At 46.1% G+C, this 16,430-nt stretch overlaps 2 protein-coding genes across 3 annotated transcripts; both read right to left on the bottom strand.

Annotated features, from left to right (window-relative positions):
- Positions 1-4,761: 4,761 nt before the first annotated feature.
- On the bottom strand, positions 4,762-12,133 carry LOC311351128 (uncharacterized protein). Of its 2 annotated transcripts, none has more exons than XM_084471226.1 (9): positions 12,078-12,133; positions 11,045-11,234; positions 9,482-10,464; positions 9,265-9,408; positions 7,651-7,797; positions 7,395-7,562; positions 6,987-7,178; positions 6,208-6,426; positions 4,762-5,685 (listed from the first exon to the last, which is right to left on the bottom strand). In XM_084471226.1, the coding sequence occupies exons 2-9, from the start codon at positions 11,226-11,228 to the stop codon at positions 5,590-5,592; spliced, it is 2,133 nt and encodes a 710-aa protein (XP_084327352.1). In that variant the 5' UTR covers positions 11,229-11,234; positions 12,078-12,133; the 3' UTR covers positions 4,762-5,589. The 2 variants fall into 2 exon arrangements, with proteins under 2 accessions (XP_084327352.1, XP_084327353.1); XM_084471227.1 differs by having other exon boundaries at positions 11,045-11,242; positions 12,078-12,132.
- Positions 12,134-12,450: 317 nt separating this feature from the next.
- Positions 12,451-16,102, bottom strand: LOC311351058 (lysosomal thioesterase PPT2-like). Its single transcript, XM_084471140.1, has 8 exons — positions 15,836-16,102; positions 14,995-15,148; positions 14,691-14,786; positions 13,925-14,032; positions 13,699-13,782; positions 13,330-13,414; positions 12,808-12,862; positions 12,451-12,662 (listed from the first exon to the last, which is right to left on the bottom strand). The coding sequence occupies exons 1-8, from the start codon at positions 15,995-15,997 to the stop codon at positions 12,519-12,521; spliced, it is 888 nt and encodes a 295-aa protein (XP_084327266.1). The 5' UTR covers positions 15,998-16,102; the 3' UTR covers positions 12,451-12,518.
- Positions 16,103-16,430: the final 328 nt, after the last annotated feature.

Below are 16,430 nucleotides of genomic sequence, written 5' to 3'. Positions count from 1 at the left end.
CACACACACACACACACACACACACACACACACACACACACACACACACACACACACACACCACACACACACCACACACACACACACACACACACACACACACACACACACACACACACACACACACACACCTCCCCTTTCGGTCCCCACACACTACCAACCCCTCACTTCAAACCCCAAGGTGAAACATGGATATTGAGCCAGTAAGATCATATGTCTTTGTTTTATTCGTTTAAGAACGCATCACTTCAAAACTATTAGGCTACATAGTGCGCCCTATGATCATGAATATGGGAGCCAGCAATCATAACCATGGTTGCTTCTGCTGTTGCTTCTACGTAATATTTCAAGTACCTAAAATAAACAGTGTCCTTAGTATTGAGGTCCTTATTATTATTCTATACTTCTATGACGCAATGAATCTTCTTGCGTCACCTTTGGCTCCCCCTGCTGGAGGATGTGAGGTATTACTCGCTTGTCGCCACGCTGCAGTCGCATGCGCACAACGGTTGTGTCGCGACGCGCGGCCGCACGCTTCCCTCGCGCCTCTGCACGCAGCTGGAGGAAGCAGCGCCGCAGACGGGCTGCGTCGTCTTCAGACTCACCCAAACGATAGCCCAACACCGCACTGCCCTGGAGCGAGCGAGCGAACACACACACACACACACACACACACACACACACACACACACACACACACACACACACACACACACACACACACACACACACACACACACACACACACCAGGTGTGGTCTGAAGACTAATATCACCAACGTACAGTATATCAAATTATCTGTAACAGACACACAGCCATTATAGTAGCTTAAAATATATTTTAATGAATCACTTTTAGGCTATCATCACTGTACATATTGACCAGTGTGATCTATTGCTATATGTTACATGTCCTTGAATAATGTTTGATGGTTGATGTTTGATATGTTACATATCTTTGAATAATGTTTGATGTTTTTATCTGTGCTGTATTTATTTGTACCTGGGGACTGCAGATGCAAATTAGCCTAAGGCTAACTGGTGCAATGCATCAAATGTTTACATTTATGTTTTTAATTGCACATGGTCCCTTTCAAATAAAATAAAATCAAATCAAACCTATTTTACAGAGCCACACATCCACAAATGCAGCACCATTAATTCTCTGAAAATATAATTATAACGTTACTAACTAACCAATCATATGCAACGGTTCAGCCCACTGAGCAGGATACAGACACAAACCAAACCTTTAAAATGTTCGGCTTCTATTAAATATATTTTTTTAATTACATCATTTATTTAGAAATAATTGATAGTAATTTATAGGGGGAGGCCACTTCATGTTTGTCAGAGGTTGGAGGGGTGATCTGGCACGGTCTCCGGCCTCACCTGTAGCAGGTGGGTGGCCTCGGGGAGCTGGGTGCCGGGGTGTCTCTGGTACACCTGGACCACAGGGCGGCCCAGCCTCTCCCTGCACAACACATCGCTACTGGACTCTGGGCCCTGCACACACACACACACACACACACACACACACACACACACACACACACACACACACGATGAAGACTAACTGATAAAGATCAGGCTATGTGTGATTAAGACCAGACTAACCGATAACGACCAGACTACAGTGATGAAGAGCAGACTGACTGCGACAGACCTGGGCCCTCCCGTAGCTGAGGCGGATGGAGTCGACCTCCCGCTGTTTGCGGGACGCCGCGTGTCTGGTGGCGGCTGCCGTCAGCGCCAGGCTCCGCTGAAAGAGAACGCCACTTCCTGTTTGGTCATGATGTGTCTTCTATGGATTACATTTATATTTACTCCCAAATTGTATGCATTTTTCATCCCCCAACCGACGACTGCTGTCCTGGCCCCAGGATCTTCAATAAAGATAAAAAAAGATCAATAAATGATAAAGATCAGGATGGTGATCTGATCAGCACCTCCAGCGTGACGGTCTCCGCTACTTTCTTCACCAGACCGCCATTGACCACATGCTGTGACGCCCGTTGCCTGGCAACCACCTCGCTCAGCGTGTGTCTGATCTGCTCCCGTAAGCGCTGTGATTTGTTGACGGCTAGTGAGGCGAAGTCCAGAACCTGCTCAGACTCTGATGGACCAAGAAGAACAACAACAACAACAAGTAAACAACAATGAAGCAGAAAGCTACTCTGCATGAGCCAAGCCGGCTGTTTATGATTTACAGCCTCTCCAGACGCAAGCGTCTGCAACGGTCTGCAACGTGCAAAAGAGACTTGCCTGTTCAGATCAGTTGTGAAACCAAAGTACTCCATTTTCATTTACATTAACATTTAGGGAATTTAGCAGTCACTCTTATCTGATGAGACTTACAATTAGTACTTTTAAAACGGTTTGTCTATAAAGGCCAGTAAGGTAAACAGTTTTGTACCTAGTTTGTACCAAGTTTCGGCTACCTTAAGCCTCTGCAGCCTTCATCAGAGGTGTCACATGATGTTAGTGTGACGTCGTCTGTGATGTGTTATATGGATTTATCCATCCCACCCCTTTATAGATTAACTGTTTTTAAAATATATATCAGTAGGCCGAATGAACCTCTTCAATATAATTAGTACTTTTGCCAGAAGTAAGAGAAACAACAATATATCGCTGTTGGTACAGTTAAGATATTCATAGAAACAAATGCCAAGCACTTGCTAGGCTAACCCTTTCCTGTATACAACTAAGCTAGGATAAGACGCCTCAGAGTTTTGCGGGAGGTCGTTGTTGCTGCTTGCAATGTTTACCTGAGGTGAAGCCGTAGGTCGGTGGTGGTGTTCTGGTCGTGGCTGATGGGGGGTGTGGGGCAGGAACGGAGCCGCGATGGGGGAGCAGGTCCAGAACAAGGGCCTGCTGGCTGGACCACATCTGGAGGTCCCTGCTGGACCCTTCCAGAACCTGCAGAACCAGGAGGAACCAAACTCCCTGACGCTGTTCTCTTCTACACTTGATTTCTGCTAAATTAAATACTTCTCAAATGTCATCTTTAGGTATAGTATTTATATTTTAAGGCAGCAGCATGTATTACAATGGAATACCATTTGGAGGAGGAACACACAAAATACTCTTGATCCTTTATCGAAAAGATCACTAATTCTGGTTGGGGTCCTGTGATGGAAAACTTTAAGACCGCTGCACTATGGGTAGGAAGGGGAGGGGTACCTGTAGCTGACGCTGCGTCTTTCTCAGCGTTTCCTCAACATCATGTTTCATCTCTGCCAGCTCACGCCTCTCCCAGGCCAGCATCAAATCAGCACCGTCCTGCTGCTAAACACACCAGCAGAGGGCGCCATAATGCGGTGTACCTCCATGCTAGTAATGATTAAATACCGTAGTCAAAAATATTATTAAAAGCAGCTAATGCCACTGTTGAAGCCAATTCTGACAGTAGGATTAAACACTTCCACCATCTTAGATTGAATTCAAAGTGTGTGCAAAGAATAGAAAAAGTAAAGATCTCATTATAATGTAGTAGGATCGCATACAGGCCTCCTCTCGGCCCGCTGCTCAGTGCTCTCCCGGTTAACCTGCAGGTCGTTTCTGAGGCTGCGCAGCATCATCTCAAGGTGTGCGCGCTCCCGCCCCAATTTGGTGATCTCCCGGCTTGATCGACCAGCCTGTCTGCGCAGCCGCAGTTCTACCTCTCTCACCCAGCGCATGTATTCACCGGCTGTTGCTGTGCTCTGCCGCGCGCAACGCTCACGCAGACTGGCCGCCTGGAAAGGCACCAAAGTTGAGCTTTTGGAAGCACGTGGAAACTAAAAATATAGGAAAATGCAATATTTGTAATAAAACTACAAATCCTGGTACTCCTCAGATGATCTTTTACCTTGCCTCTGCATGATTCAATTGAATAGCATTTTAATAACATGTGTAACGGATAAGGGCTGGGGGTTGCAAGCTGCATTCTTACCACTAGATGCCACTAATGTTTACAATGTTCACCTTTAAACTGACTTCAAAACATTGAATCAAACCTCCTGAAGGTTTCTTGGATGCCATAAGTACAATATAAGTTCTATATATACAGTTCTATAGAGCTAGGCATCGGCCTCTCACTGAACAGTCCTAGATGGACTCCATATCTATCTCACCGTGGTCCCGGTTGTCTGGGGTCTAGAGATATTGCCCCCAACACCACGGCTGTCCACCCCGTCCGTCCCGTTGCCGTGGGCCTCTGTGGTCTCTCTGGGCTTCATGGTCTTGTCCTCCGTGCTGGGGTGTTTGGGGTAACACGCGGCGGGGGTGATGCCAGTCCGGGGGCGCGTTGTCGCGGGGCTGCCCTGCCCCGCGCGGGTCTGCCTCACCAGGCGCTCCGCTCGCCGCAGGCTGAGCTCGGTGCTCTCCCTCCAGGCCGGAGCCCCGATTGTAACGGACCCCAGCGGTACCGACTGAACAGGCATGTCTCTCGTTTACCTTGCTCGGGTGGACTGCAACACACTGAAAGAAAACCGCAGCGCCTTCTGTGATCCCGACCCAGACGTTGAAGTGTTGGAGGGCCGGTACCATAGCAACCATTTGGTAACTTGACCAGCCGGATCGGGACACTGCTGAGGGAAACCTGATATTTGAAGAACACATTCCTATTTTGTGTTTGCCATGGCAAACACAAAAAAAGGTCATACAAGCGATTATAGTAATAAACTGAATTAATAGAGATGAGACGTTAAAACAGGCAATGTTGGTCAGAGGATTTTATTCCCTTTAATCAAAAGAAATTAAATACAACAAACCCAACACATTCAATCCAGTATTTAAAAAAATGGCACACTAAATTAGGCAGGAGAATGTGGATTAATAAATTACTTTGGTCAAGAGTGTGTGGGCCTACCCCCTTGCTTGTTCTCTGAAGTACAAACAAGCAGAGTTCCATAGCAACTTAAAAAGAAGGAGGATTCCTTCTGGAAAGACCGCTCCCATGGTAACATCCGGATTCAGGTCTGCATCCCATGGAATTAAATTTGGTGCCTCCTCCAGTTCCCATACACAAATCAACAGTAATGCAGTTCATCTGCGGTTAGATTGGATATACTGTGAAATGTTAGGAGCCGCTTTACAACACCTCTGACCAAATCACTTTCCTCTGTTGGTCCCTTCTTGTTGAGAATAGGAAGGAGCAATACTGTCTTTAAAAGAACATTCTCCAACAAACCATCATTAATGAACATTCCCTAACAATCATTCTCTGGACAAACATACCCTAATGAACAGTTAGTAACAATCATTCTCTTAACAAACATACCCTAATGAACATTTAGTAACGATCAATCTTTTGACAAACATTCCTTCACAAACATTCCCCATGTTTGTGAACATTCCCATCAAAAAGTTTATATAATTCTCTTAACTAACCTCTAAAGTACCTTTCAAATTGTCCAGAACTAAGTGTACCCAACGTCATTATCACACAGTCCCTATCAAACAGTCCCTAACTACCAGTCCCCCACAATCAGTCCCTAAATATATTGAAGAAGTGCAAATTATTTCATTATAAAGTAGAGTTCTGTAAGTAACTATGACAAAGTATGTTAGCACTAGCCAAAGTGACTTCATGACCAGAATAACATTAAGTGTATTGAACACCAGAGCCCGATGTATTCAGCAGATTTTGTTGCACGTCTCTAAAGAGTCGGTCCCTCTCCGCTGAATCCCACAAGATTTTCTGCGGGAAAGTAAAAACATTGGATCGAGATCAGCAAAGTAAATTCCAGAAGTTGGACAGCGTGTGTCATGTTAGTGTGTGGTAGGTGTAGCGATTGTTATTTTAAGCTGGATTTTCAGTTCAGTGTTCAGCTTGTTTGTGAAGACCGAAAGAAGTGACTCAGAGATCTTAAGATCTCATGCAGATCATTGCATAACTGCCTCCATTTATACCTTTGTTACATAAATGTGTGCACAAGAGAGCAGTAAGAAAATTATTATTCCAAACCCAAATGTACATAACAATGAGCAACTTCAGAAACGGAATCAAGAGACCAAGTCCCCAATATCATTGAAGTGTACCTCAGAAAATTGGTCGGTGTGTCCAAATAAAACTGAAAAAAGTTGAGGCTCTTTCAATTCATATAAATGCTGAAAGGTAATTTGGCCTTTAGCGTGTGCTTGTTGTAATGTGCGTAATGTTAACATGTGGTTTGTTTGCCTGTGTTATGAGAGTGTGTTGTAGTTGTGGCCAGACACTTACCTCTATCAGCCTGTCTCTCATCTGCAGAGCCTCATTCAGTCTCCTCTCCTCCCTCTCTCGCTCCTCCTTCTCCCTCTCCCAGCTGCGCTGCACCTCCTTCAGTTCCCGCTCCATCCCACGCCGCTCCCTGCTCTCTTCCCTCCTCCGCTCCTCCTCCACCTCTCTTGGCTCCTCCTCCCTCTGCCTCCCGCCTCCTAACGCCACACTGCGACACTCCGTCTGTTTCGGACAAAAGGAAACAAAAGGACAAAAGGAAAAAATGAACAAAGTGTTAATTGCCAGGTGTCAGGGGCCGCTTGTCAGACCCTAGGAGGGGCCGCTTGTCAGACCCTAGGAGGGGCCACTGGTCAGGCCCTAGGAGGGGTTATGGTCAGGGGCCGCTGGTCAGACCCTAGGAGGGGCTAGGGTCAGGGGCCGCTGGTCAGGCCCTAGGAGGGGTTATGGTCAGGGGCCGCTGGTCAGACCCTAGGAGGGGCTAGGGTCAGGGGCCGCTGGTCAGGCCCTAGGAGGGGTTATGGTCAGGGGCCGCTGGTCAGACCCTAGGAGGGGCTAGGGTCAGGGGCCGCTGGTCAGGCCCTAGGAGGGGTTATGGTCAGGGGCCACTGGTCAGACCCTAGGAGGGGCTAGGGTCAGGAGCCGCTGGTCAGGCCCTAGGAGGGGTTATGGTCAGGGGCCACTGGTCAGACCCTAGGAGGGGCTAGGGTCAGGAGCCGCTGGTCAGGCCCTAGGAGGGACTTGCATTGCTGTTTCTAGTTGTGTTGCATTGTGTTGTGTTTGACCTTGTGTATTTCAGAATATTCCTGCAGAGTAGCAGACATCTTGCTGATCTCCTTCCACAAGGTGGCACTGATGTCCTCTCTGTCCTTCAGACAGGCAGCCAGCAAGACCTCCTTCTCCCTCAGCTGATTGGCTAAGGCAACTTCAGCTCCGCCCCCTGACATCCCCTGTCCAATCACAGAGTTTGTCAGCTCCTGGAGAAAGACAGGGTTATCAGTAACTGAATAACAGCAGTAAGAATTAGGATTAAACAAATAAAACAGGATTAGGATTAAACCCTTGAACAGGATTAGGATTAAACCATTTAACCAGGATTATAATGACCCAGGTTTAGGATTAAATCATTGAAACTGGATTAGGATTGAACAGAATCAGGATTTAACCATTGAAACAGGAGCATGTCTTCTCACCAGGACCTCCCTGTGGGAGCACTCTAGCACCACCTTCTGGCTGAGGAGCAGAGCCTCTTTCTCCTGCAGCAGGGCAGTGAGCGCCTCCTCTCTGCTCCTCCACACCTCCCTCTCCTTCTCCCACTCCTCCTGAACCCGGTCCTTCTCTCGGAGGGACAGACGCAGGTCCTGCAGGTACAGATAATATATATGAGGATATGATGCTGCATATAGAATAATACATTTACATGTTATTAAAGGTGTGTGTGGGTGTTACATTGATCAGGTCCTGGTTATACTGCAGCACGGTAGAGAGGGTGTGCAGGTCCCCGTCTCTTTCTCTCCCCACCCTCCTCATCTCCTCCATCTCTCTCTCCATCCTCCATCCAGCCCTGCAGTCAGAGCGCAGGGCAGCCAGCCACACCTGCATAGAACATGTCCTGATGTCATCAGTCTTAGTATGACAGACAGAGAGTGTGTGAGAGCGAGAGAGACTGAAGGAAGGAGGGGGCAAAGAGTGTCCAGGAGAGTTAAGATGGGTTCAATTGAGACTAGGTTAGATACCCACTCTAGATACACCCATAAAGCACCAGAGCCGATTCAGCCGATCCATAAAATCCATACTCGGCATGGGTAGCTCTGTTTCAAAACAAACAATATGAATATTATATACAATATAATTATCATATTTGTAATGCCAGTTGCAGTGTTTGTAATAATGCCGTTTAAAATAACAGCGTTAGGTAATGCCGTTATTTTTTCAGTAACGGGTAATCTAACTAATTACTTTTTCCGTCGTTACAACGCCGTTACCGTTACTGACAGTTAAATGCGATGCATTACTATGCATTACTATGAATTGATTGAATAAACTGCGTAATCCGAACGCACCCCTGGCTCCACACAAACTGATAGTGAGGAGACTGAGTGGTTTAACAAAGAGATAAGCGATTATTATTGGCTAAGGCAGAGTCATGTTTCATGGTAGCCAACTGGAGCCAGTGTTTTTACACACAAGCCAGGATACGCGCGCCCCACACACTCACACCAAACAGATTTGATGAAGCAGTAGAAATGGCGAGTCCGGAGCAATCCGATAAAAAGTTGGCATTTTCAAGGTGGAGATATAAGCACTACTTCAAATTCATTGAGGTCAAAGGCAAGAATGTGCATGTAAAGTGAACATTATGTCCAGGAGCAAAGACTTAGTCGACATCCATTGTAAGCAAATTCTAATTTAATGAAGCATCTCACAACGACACACGCAAGTAACGCAAATAATTACTTTCCCTGGTAACTAGTTACTTTTATTATAGCGTAATTCAGTTACTAACTCAGTTACTTTTTGGAACAAGTAGTGAGTAACTATAACTCATTACTTTTTTTAATTAACGTTCCCAACACTGGCCAGTTGTAATCTTCCAGAACATCCAATAACAGTAAAGTTTGCATATAATATAACTGGTACAAGATTGCAAACCACTCCAGTAAAATCAGAAACCCCATAACGCTATGGACTCCTCCTCCTGCTCCACCATATCTTCTGCTACTGCATATCTTCTCAAAGCTATAGAGGACCTAGTGCACTTCAAATTAAAATCCTGTTTGCGTAGGCTGTCGCGAACTGCTGTCCAATACAGCGAACACAGGGCACGATATAGTCACTGAAATGTGTGGGCTTTGGTTTAATGTCATGAGTCGCACTGAGTTTGACTAGTTCTTCCGAGTACCCTGCGCACACTGCAGTGACAAAAGCACAATGCGGATGTCGCTTCTATTTGGCTGTTAACCTGCCATTTTGTCTGTGCAAACAGCACACCAGTTTTGATTTAATAATATCCAGGCCTTTAGTGAGCAAGCATTAGAAAAGGTGTATTTAAGTGGGCCCCACCTGTTCTGAGCTGTGGATCCCTGGGTTCTGTGGGGGTTCCGACTCCTGGGGAGGTCCCAGTTGGGCAGACTGGCTCTCGATCAGGAATTCGTCTAGCCGCCCTCCCAGCTGCCCGAGGGCCTGCTGCAGCCGCCCTGCAGACCCCTGACAGGAAGACACAGTTAGAACCAGTACTACAGAAGCGAAAAAAGAACACTCGATGTAGAAGAGGACTCACCTGGAGATGGAGAGGCAGGAAGTCATCAGTCAGATCCAGGGGAACATCTCTCACCTCCTTGTCCTTCTTCTCTCCGTTCTGTCCATTCTGTCCGTTCTCCTCAAAGCTCAGCTTCCGGTTCACTGCGTACGTCTCCACCAGCGCTCTCTTCTGATTGGACAAGCGGCCTTCACTCCTGTCCAGAAGAGGGATTCTACTTCCTGAGGGCGAGCAGACCGGCTTGCCCTCAAGGTTCTTCAGCTCTTTGAGCAGCAGGTCCACGTAGCCTTCCGGCCCATCAAACGCGTCTACGCCGCCTTCCAGGGAGTCCAGTGATTGGACAGACTGGGTTCTGGAGCTGGGACTTGAGGAGAGAGAGGAGCCGCCCAGCGAGGCCTGGCTGGACCAGTGCAGGGGCATGCTGTTTGACTTGGTCCTGGACAGGGCCAGCGAGGACGTCACGTGGGCTGGGAGGTGGCGAGGAACGCCGCACACCGACTCGTAGTCCGAGTCGGACACACGCAGCGAATCACAGCCCTCGCAGCCCGGGCCCCGCCCACAGCGCTTGCCGGTGCGGATGAAGTGGGGGCAGGCGTCCCAACGCTCCGACCAGCACTCGTACTCAGACAGAGACATGTTGTCCTGCAGCATCTCCCTGTACCCTGGCCCCTCCTCCTCGCCGGGCCCCTCCCCCTCCCCCGCTGGTCCGCGGCCATACGCGTAACGGACCCAGGACCCCATGCGGTCTCGCTGCTCCCTCAGCTTCTGCAGGCGCTCTGAAGACAGCACCTTGACGCGGGCGATCACAGAGTCAAATTTAAAGACTCGCTCCAGAATGGCCACGCATTTACCACACAGGAACTCCCCCCGGCTGCCGCCTCGTGGTACGGTCCGACCCAGGATGTGGCTCAGCACGGAGAGCAGGTCCAAGCCCTTAGCAGGGGAGCTCAGAGCCAGCTGGTACCGGGAGAGCGAGGCGGAGGAGCCCAGAGACCATGAGCTACCTGAAGACACATCACCCCTTCATAAGCATCACCACTTCATAAACATCACCACTTCATAAACATCACCGACTCATTCTTCGACCTTTCATTAACATCATGACTTTGAATGATGTTTCAAGTCGCTGTAATCATTGGCTATCGTCTGATGACGATTTTTCTGGGGTTTCGGTGTAGCTTGATCATGAATAAGACTTTACAATATTTTTTATTGGTGTTTCAGGTCCAGACAACATGCAAATATATTCAGATATCAAAGTTAATAAAAAGCTTAATCGTGGTCAGCCGATGGGTTCAGAGATTGCTCTCCACACCATTTACCTACGACCAGCTAGTTTTTAATTGGTCATTGCAAATTTGACTACAGAAAAAAACCAGAACGCTCCGATACCAAAATCTGAAACAAAACCACAAACTAGAGCAGAAAAAGACAAAAGAACACTCCAGCACAGAACCTTGGTTTTCAGATGTTGCTTCATTCCTCCAAATGATCCGTTTTGTCAGAGGAATCAGTTCATTTGGTGAAGTGTCCGCACTGTAAAGACTGGGTCTTGTGATCTGTTGTTACCAGCGATGTACTCACCCCACGGGCTGCTCTGCAAGGATGAGGAGGCTGATCTCCCCCCTCTCTGGGACTCCCCAGGGGTCGGCGTTGGACCCCTGCTGCCACCGCGTCGGTTCTGACCCGCAAACAGCCATCGCCGCTGGTTACCCTGGAGGGGTCCACCACACACACAGCACTCCTCACACACACCTTTGGATGACATCGCAGCCTGGAACCCTTAACACACACACACACACACACACACACACACACACACACACACACACACACACACACACACACACACACACACACACACACACACACACACACACACACACACAAATTATTTCTGTGAGTTATGTTAGTAGGCTATTTCTGTCTGTCAAAAGGTTACGTCTGTCCGTCAGTAAGTTAAGTCAGACAGTCTGTCAGTTTGTTATGTAAGGAAATTATATCAGTACATCGGTTTGTCCGCAGGCGCGCGCCGGCCTGGAGCTGTCGGCGCGTTCACGTCGAGCCACGCTGTCAGCACGAAACGTCCCGTGTGCAACTTTTTAACTTTCCGTTCTAAACTCAGTTTTTACCTCCCTCTCCGCTTTAAACTCACAAAGCTTTCACCCACATAATGTATAACACCTCCCAGCCACCGAGTACTGTTAGTGACCTGACTAGTGACTTGACAAGCTTTACGTTTACGGAACAGCTTTTATCCTGGTCCCACTGAGACATAACATTACGCCGTGGATCTGGGGCTATTTTCAGCAGTCGATCTGTAGCGATTCCGCCCATGTTACAACCAAAGTTAAACGTTATCATTATTCCACCTCGCCATTACACTAGATGTCGTCTTGTTCGTCCGTGTAGACCTTGTCGTTGTAATGAAACACTAAGTTTGATATGTCTACCAAATAAATCCGCGACTCTTCGAGATTAAAGTTCAACGGTCGGATTAAAGCGACGAAGTTATCCCAAGTTGATTTTAGGTGACTGAAGTAGTTATACAAGACGCTTAACCTAAGCGGTATTCAGTCATACTAGATCATATTAAAGAATAAAGTTAGTTTCTTACCACACCACCGGGAGCTGAGCGCGGCCACTAGAGGAAGCTACCTTGATGACGTCACCGGCCCTACCTGTTATGAGCGTCAGCAGCTGTTGAGGCTTCAGAAGGAACTAATCATTTATTCCACGTTACGTAATGATTCAACATTTAACAAGCAGGGACGCGCACTGGCGGTTCATTGTTATATAACGAACCGCCTGAAATGATGTAGGCGTCGTTTCACCAAAAAATCCGTTTTTCAAATTATGCAAAAGTTATGCTTCATTGTTGAAGGTTATAAAAATAAACATGTATCAAAATGTCATTAAACAGAAGGCAAAGTTCACAAAAGTTTTATTAAATAAGAAGAATTAGCAAAGTAATCTAAACATTTCAGTAAACAATTGTATTTTATGCTACATCCAAAGTAAAACATCAAAGAAAGGTGTAGAGGAAAGGTGTAGCTCCTCAGGTGAGCCAGGGCATTATACAGCCAGTGAAGACACTGTAGTTGGAGTGCCAGGCCAGGTGCTTGACCCCAGAGCGCAGACACATCTCCACGTCCCCGCGACCATCCAGTGTCTTCAGCCCAAAGCCATCCTCCTTGTAGTACTGCTTAAAAACAACGCTATATGTGGTAGTACTGCTTAAAAACAAACCCTATACGTGGTAGTACTGCTAAAAAACATATCTAATAGGATGGCTTGAAAAACATGCTTAATGCACAAACACAATAATTATTACTTCAACAACTCACATCCTGTTTTCTCATGTCCACAATGTTCTCCTGACCATCATAGAACCCGAAGTGACTGGAAACATGGAACACATCAAAAACACAATGCAACCTAAACAACACTCACTGACACTAGCTGGCTGCCAACACTGTAGCTTACCAACTCAAGCTGGCTAACCAACACTAGTAGCTAGCTTGCCAATACTAGCTATCTAACTTAGATAGCTAAACCACACAACCAAGTAACCAACACTAATCTAGCAAAGAACAAACAGCCAAAAACTTACAAACCAATGCTAGCAAACTAACAAACAATAGCTAACCTATAAACTATAGCGAGCTAACCAATACTTGCTGACTTATAAATTATGTTACATGTTTTACCAGTATTTTACAATTGAAAGCTAAATTTGACAATTTTGAATCTGTTACTTTTTTTGTTTCTGAGATGATCGCAAAAGTATTATTTATATAATTTAACATCTGCTGACTGACAGCTCCAGGCTATGGTTCAAGGTCATAGGTCGGAGGTCAGAGGGTTACCTGGACTGCCACGGTGTGATGACATCATCGTCTGGTCCTCCAATCAGCACAAGCTTCCTGATGCGGAGGAAGTTCTCCTTCCAGTCTGGCAATGAGGAGGAGAAAGAGAAGAGCAGTGGGGTGAAATATGATGTAGGATAATGATATAGGATAAATGATACGTTCAGGTTGATATTAAAAGTGCTAGGGTTAGGGTTAGGTATACAATAGTATCCCTTGCATTTTTTTTTTACTCCTCTTGTACCGTATATATTTGACTTGTTTTCTACCTTAAATTACTTTATTTCCTCTGTCAATTTTTTTAAACTGCTTTGGCAAAGTCAATTATTATTTTAAAAGAAATTGATTGAAGTGTGATGTGTGCTTTACTTTGTGCCAAAGCATGGTGCCGCTCTGCGTTGATGAGAGGCAGGAAGCTGCTCCTGGCTAGGTAGCGTGTTCTGTGGTGAGGATCTGGGGAGGAGAACATCTGGTTAGAACCAGAACAGGTAGTGTTCTTAGTGGTAAGGGTCGGGGGGGGGGGGAAGGAGAACGTCCTGTTAGAATCATAACAGCTAGCGCTTCTCCGGCGAAGAACTCGGGCAGGGTTATTTACCGTTCCAGTAGTCGCAAATAGAAATTTTCTGGCCGAAGTAGTTGTAGCAGATGTGGAAGACGTTCTTCTTCAAGCGCTCAGGGAACAGCCAGCGCAGGTAGTGGGTGTCTGGGGTCGGGACCCAAATGACAATTTCAGTTTGTCAGTTGAACCCAACCACCTCACACTTTGTCTGTTAAACCCAACGACCACTCAAACCAAACCACACTCAATTCGGAGCAGGATGAAATTGGTTATCCTTCGAAACAAAATTATCCCAACACATTTTAGGTCCCAATACATAGTTTAGGAAACACTGGAAGAAAGAGTTACACTACAGGTAACCGGTGTCTATAGAGATGAAAACTGCTCAGTCTAGTGGTAGGTTTAATCATTTCGATGAGTCCACCCAGAGACTTACAATTTAAGCTGAGAACAGTCCAAGCTTCAGGTCATAGGTCATCAATATTGGGAATTTTGTATTAATTTACTGAATTTAATCATTGTTTATGAATGGTATTTTCATTTATCTTAATAACACAATGAGAAAAAAGCTTTAACACTTAGGATTTTATAGGATTTTAGGATTTAAAAAAACCTGAGAGTAGCAGCCGGAATAAGGTAAATGTTAGTACAATTGTATTTTGTATCTGGCGTGGAGTGCCTCACAACACAAGTCAACGTATTAAAACCCAAAACCTGTTCCCACTACTGACATTGTGAGATGAGGTGGGTCTCTAGGTTGTGTTCATGTTGTTATGTACGTGCTGTGGTGGTGTAAACAGACCTCCGTACTGGCCAGCCTGAGGGGAGGACAATGAGACGAAGGAGTGGACGTTGTGATGCGGAAGGGTGTGGAGCAACGCCCGACATATCAGACCTCCTGGAGAGATGATCACCGACAGACAGACAACAACACATACTTCATAGGATTTCAGGTCAAAGGTTTACAATTTGTGTATTGAGGAAATGGCAGGAGATTTGAATTATAAAAAAATGTGTCTTTATATTGTTGTGTGCGTGTTTGCATGCATTCATTGTGTGTGTGTGTGTGTGTGTGTGTGTGTGTGTGTGTGTGTGTGTGTGTGTACCTTGAGAGAAGCAGAGCAGGTGTACCCCAGCAGGGGAACGACTCATGATGGATGTCAAGGCTCTGCTGAAGCCCCCGACCTGCTGCCACAGCGGATGCAGACTGGACATGTAGTCATACATGGCTAATGTCACCACCTCTGTACCAGGGTGGGCCTGACACACACACACACACACACACACACACACACACACACACACACACACACACACACACACACACACACACCGTTCAGCCACTGAATCTCAGCTCAATGTTGTACCAGACTGTGAGGAACAAATAATGAGCTGTAGCCTATGTATATTTTCTCTCAGTTCTGTGTGAAACCGATTCAATGGATTCACTTCTTGATCTTGACCAGATCAGACCAGATGATCTGGTTATCTCTGTTATCTCTCTTCAACGAGTTCATGGTAAAATGGAAGGATGACTATATAGCCCACATGAAAAATCAATATCAAAGCAAACGTTCCAAGAAGATACAGTTTATGCTACAAAGAGAGCAGAGATGTAAATTTGGTGTGACTGACAAATTGCGGAAGTTGGTCGGCAGTCGCTAACTTGAAGGATAATCACTTTATGTTTTGATCTTTTTTTATTTGTAGCCTACAGTGGAATGTTGTAGATGCTTTTGTTTTTGATAGTCATGGCAAGGGGACATATTTAATCACAATGTATATTTTATAACTGTTGCGTCTACTTCATGCAACTTTCGACAAAACAATACGTCAATGGACATAATGATATTAAAAAAAAAACTAACAACAAAATTGCTGTTAACAAACCGACCAATGTGGTCCAAATCACATTTTTATTTTGCAACTCCGATATATGATATTTACCTCTTTTATGAAGCGAGTCAGCGTTCTGAACTGCTTCGGTCCATCGAAGATACCGTGAACAATCACTACGGGCCTGTAGCCTTTTGCCCTGTCGGACCCAAACACCGCCACCCCCACGACCACCAGCGGCAGCAGCATCATCACCATCACGACCACTCGCATCGTCACGGACCACCCTGGGTTGGTAAAGCTCTGGGCCTAGAAACCTCTGATCACTGAAGCTGATAAGAGGTTATAACTGGAGCTGAGGTTATCAATGTGTCGATGCTGGAGAATTTAAGGAACTTGATGGTTTTATCTGCGGGTTAAAACACCGATAGTGTAGGCTACTTCCCCCATCCTTGCCATCGTTACCGCAACCATGTATTCAGGCTCAAACGTTGTCCTCACTTCAACATGTAACAAAACATTTGCATTAATTCCTCATATTGGCAACGTGTGTTTATTCCACATTCAACAGGCGACTGTGAGTTTGTCACTGTCAGAATCATGTGTGCATATTTTCTTGATGGCGAATACAGGGCTTCTCATGTCTTGTCAGATAGCCTCACGTTTGATTGGTCTGATTGTAGAACCGGTGAAACAGGAACCATGT

The sequence above is a fragment of the Micromesistius poutassou genome (assembly GCF_964030765.1).
Source record: "Micromesistius poutassou genome assembly, chromosome: 8".
In the NCBI taxonomy this organism is placed as follows: Eukaryota; Metazoa; Chordata; class Actinopteri; order Gadiformes; family Gadidae; genus Micromesistius; species Micromesistius poutassou.
This window is presented reverse-complemented; position numbering and strand designations above follow the sequence as displayed.

Coding starts and splice junctions, on each gene's coding strand:
- LOC311351128 (XM_084471226.1), bottom strand. CDS start 11,228: ATGTCATCCAAAGGTGTGTGTGAGGAGTGCTGTGTGTGTGGTGGACCC. Junction 7,179..7,394: donor GCTCCCACAGGGAGGTCCTG/GTGAGAAGACAT, acceptor GTCTTTCTCCAG/GAGCTGACAAACTCTGTGAT. Junction 6,427..6,986: donor AATATTCTGAAATACACAAG/GTCAAACACAAC, acceptor TGTCCGAAACAG/ACGGAGTGTCGCAGTGTGGC.
- LOC311351058 (XM_084471140.1), bottom strand. CDS start 15,997: ATGCGAGTGGTCGTGATGGTGATGATGCTGCTGCCGCTGGTGGTCGTG. Junction 14,033..14,690: donor TCAGGCTGGCCAGTACGGAG/GTCTGTTTACAC, acceptor TCCCGACCCCAG/ACACCCACTACCTGCGCTGG. Junction 12,863..13,329: donor ATCACACCGTGGCAGTCCAG/GTAACCCTCTGA, acceptor CCATGTTTCCAG/TCACTTCGGGTTCTATGATG.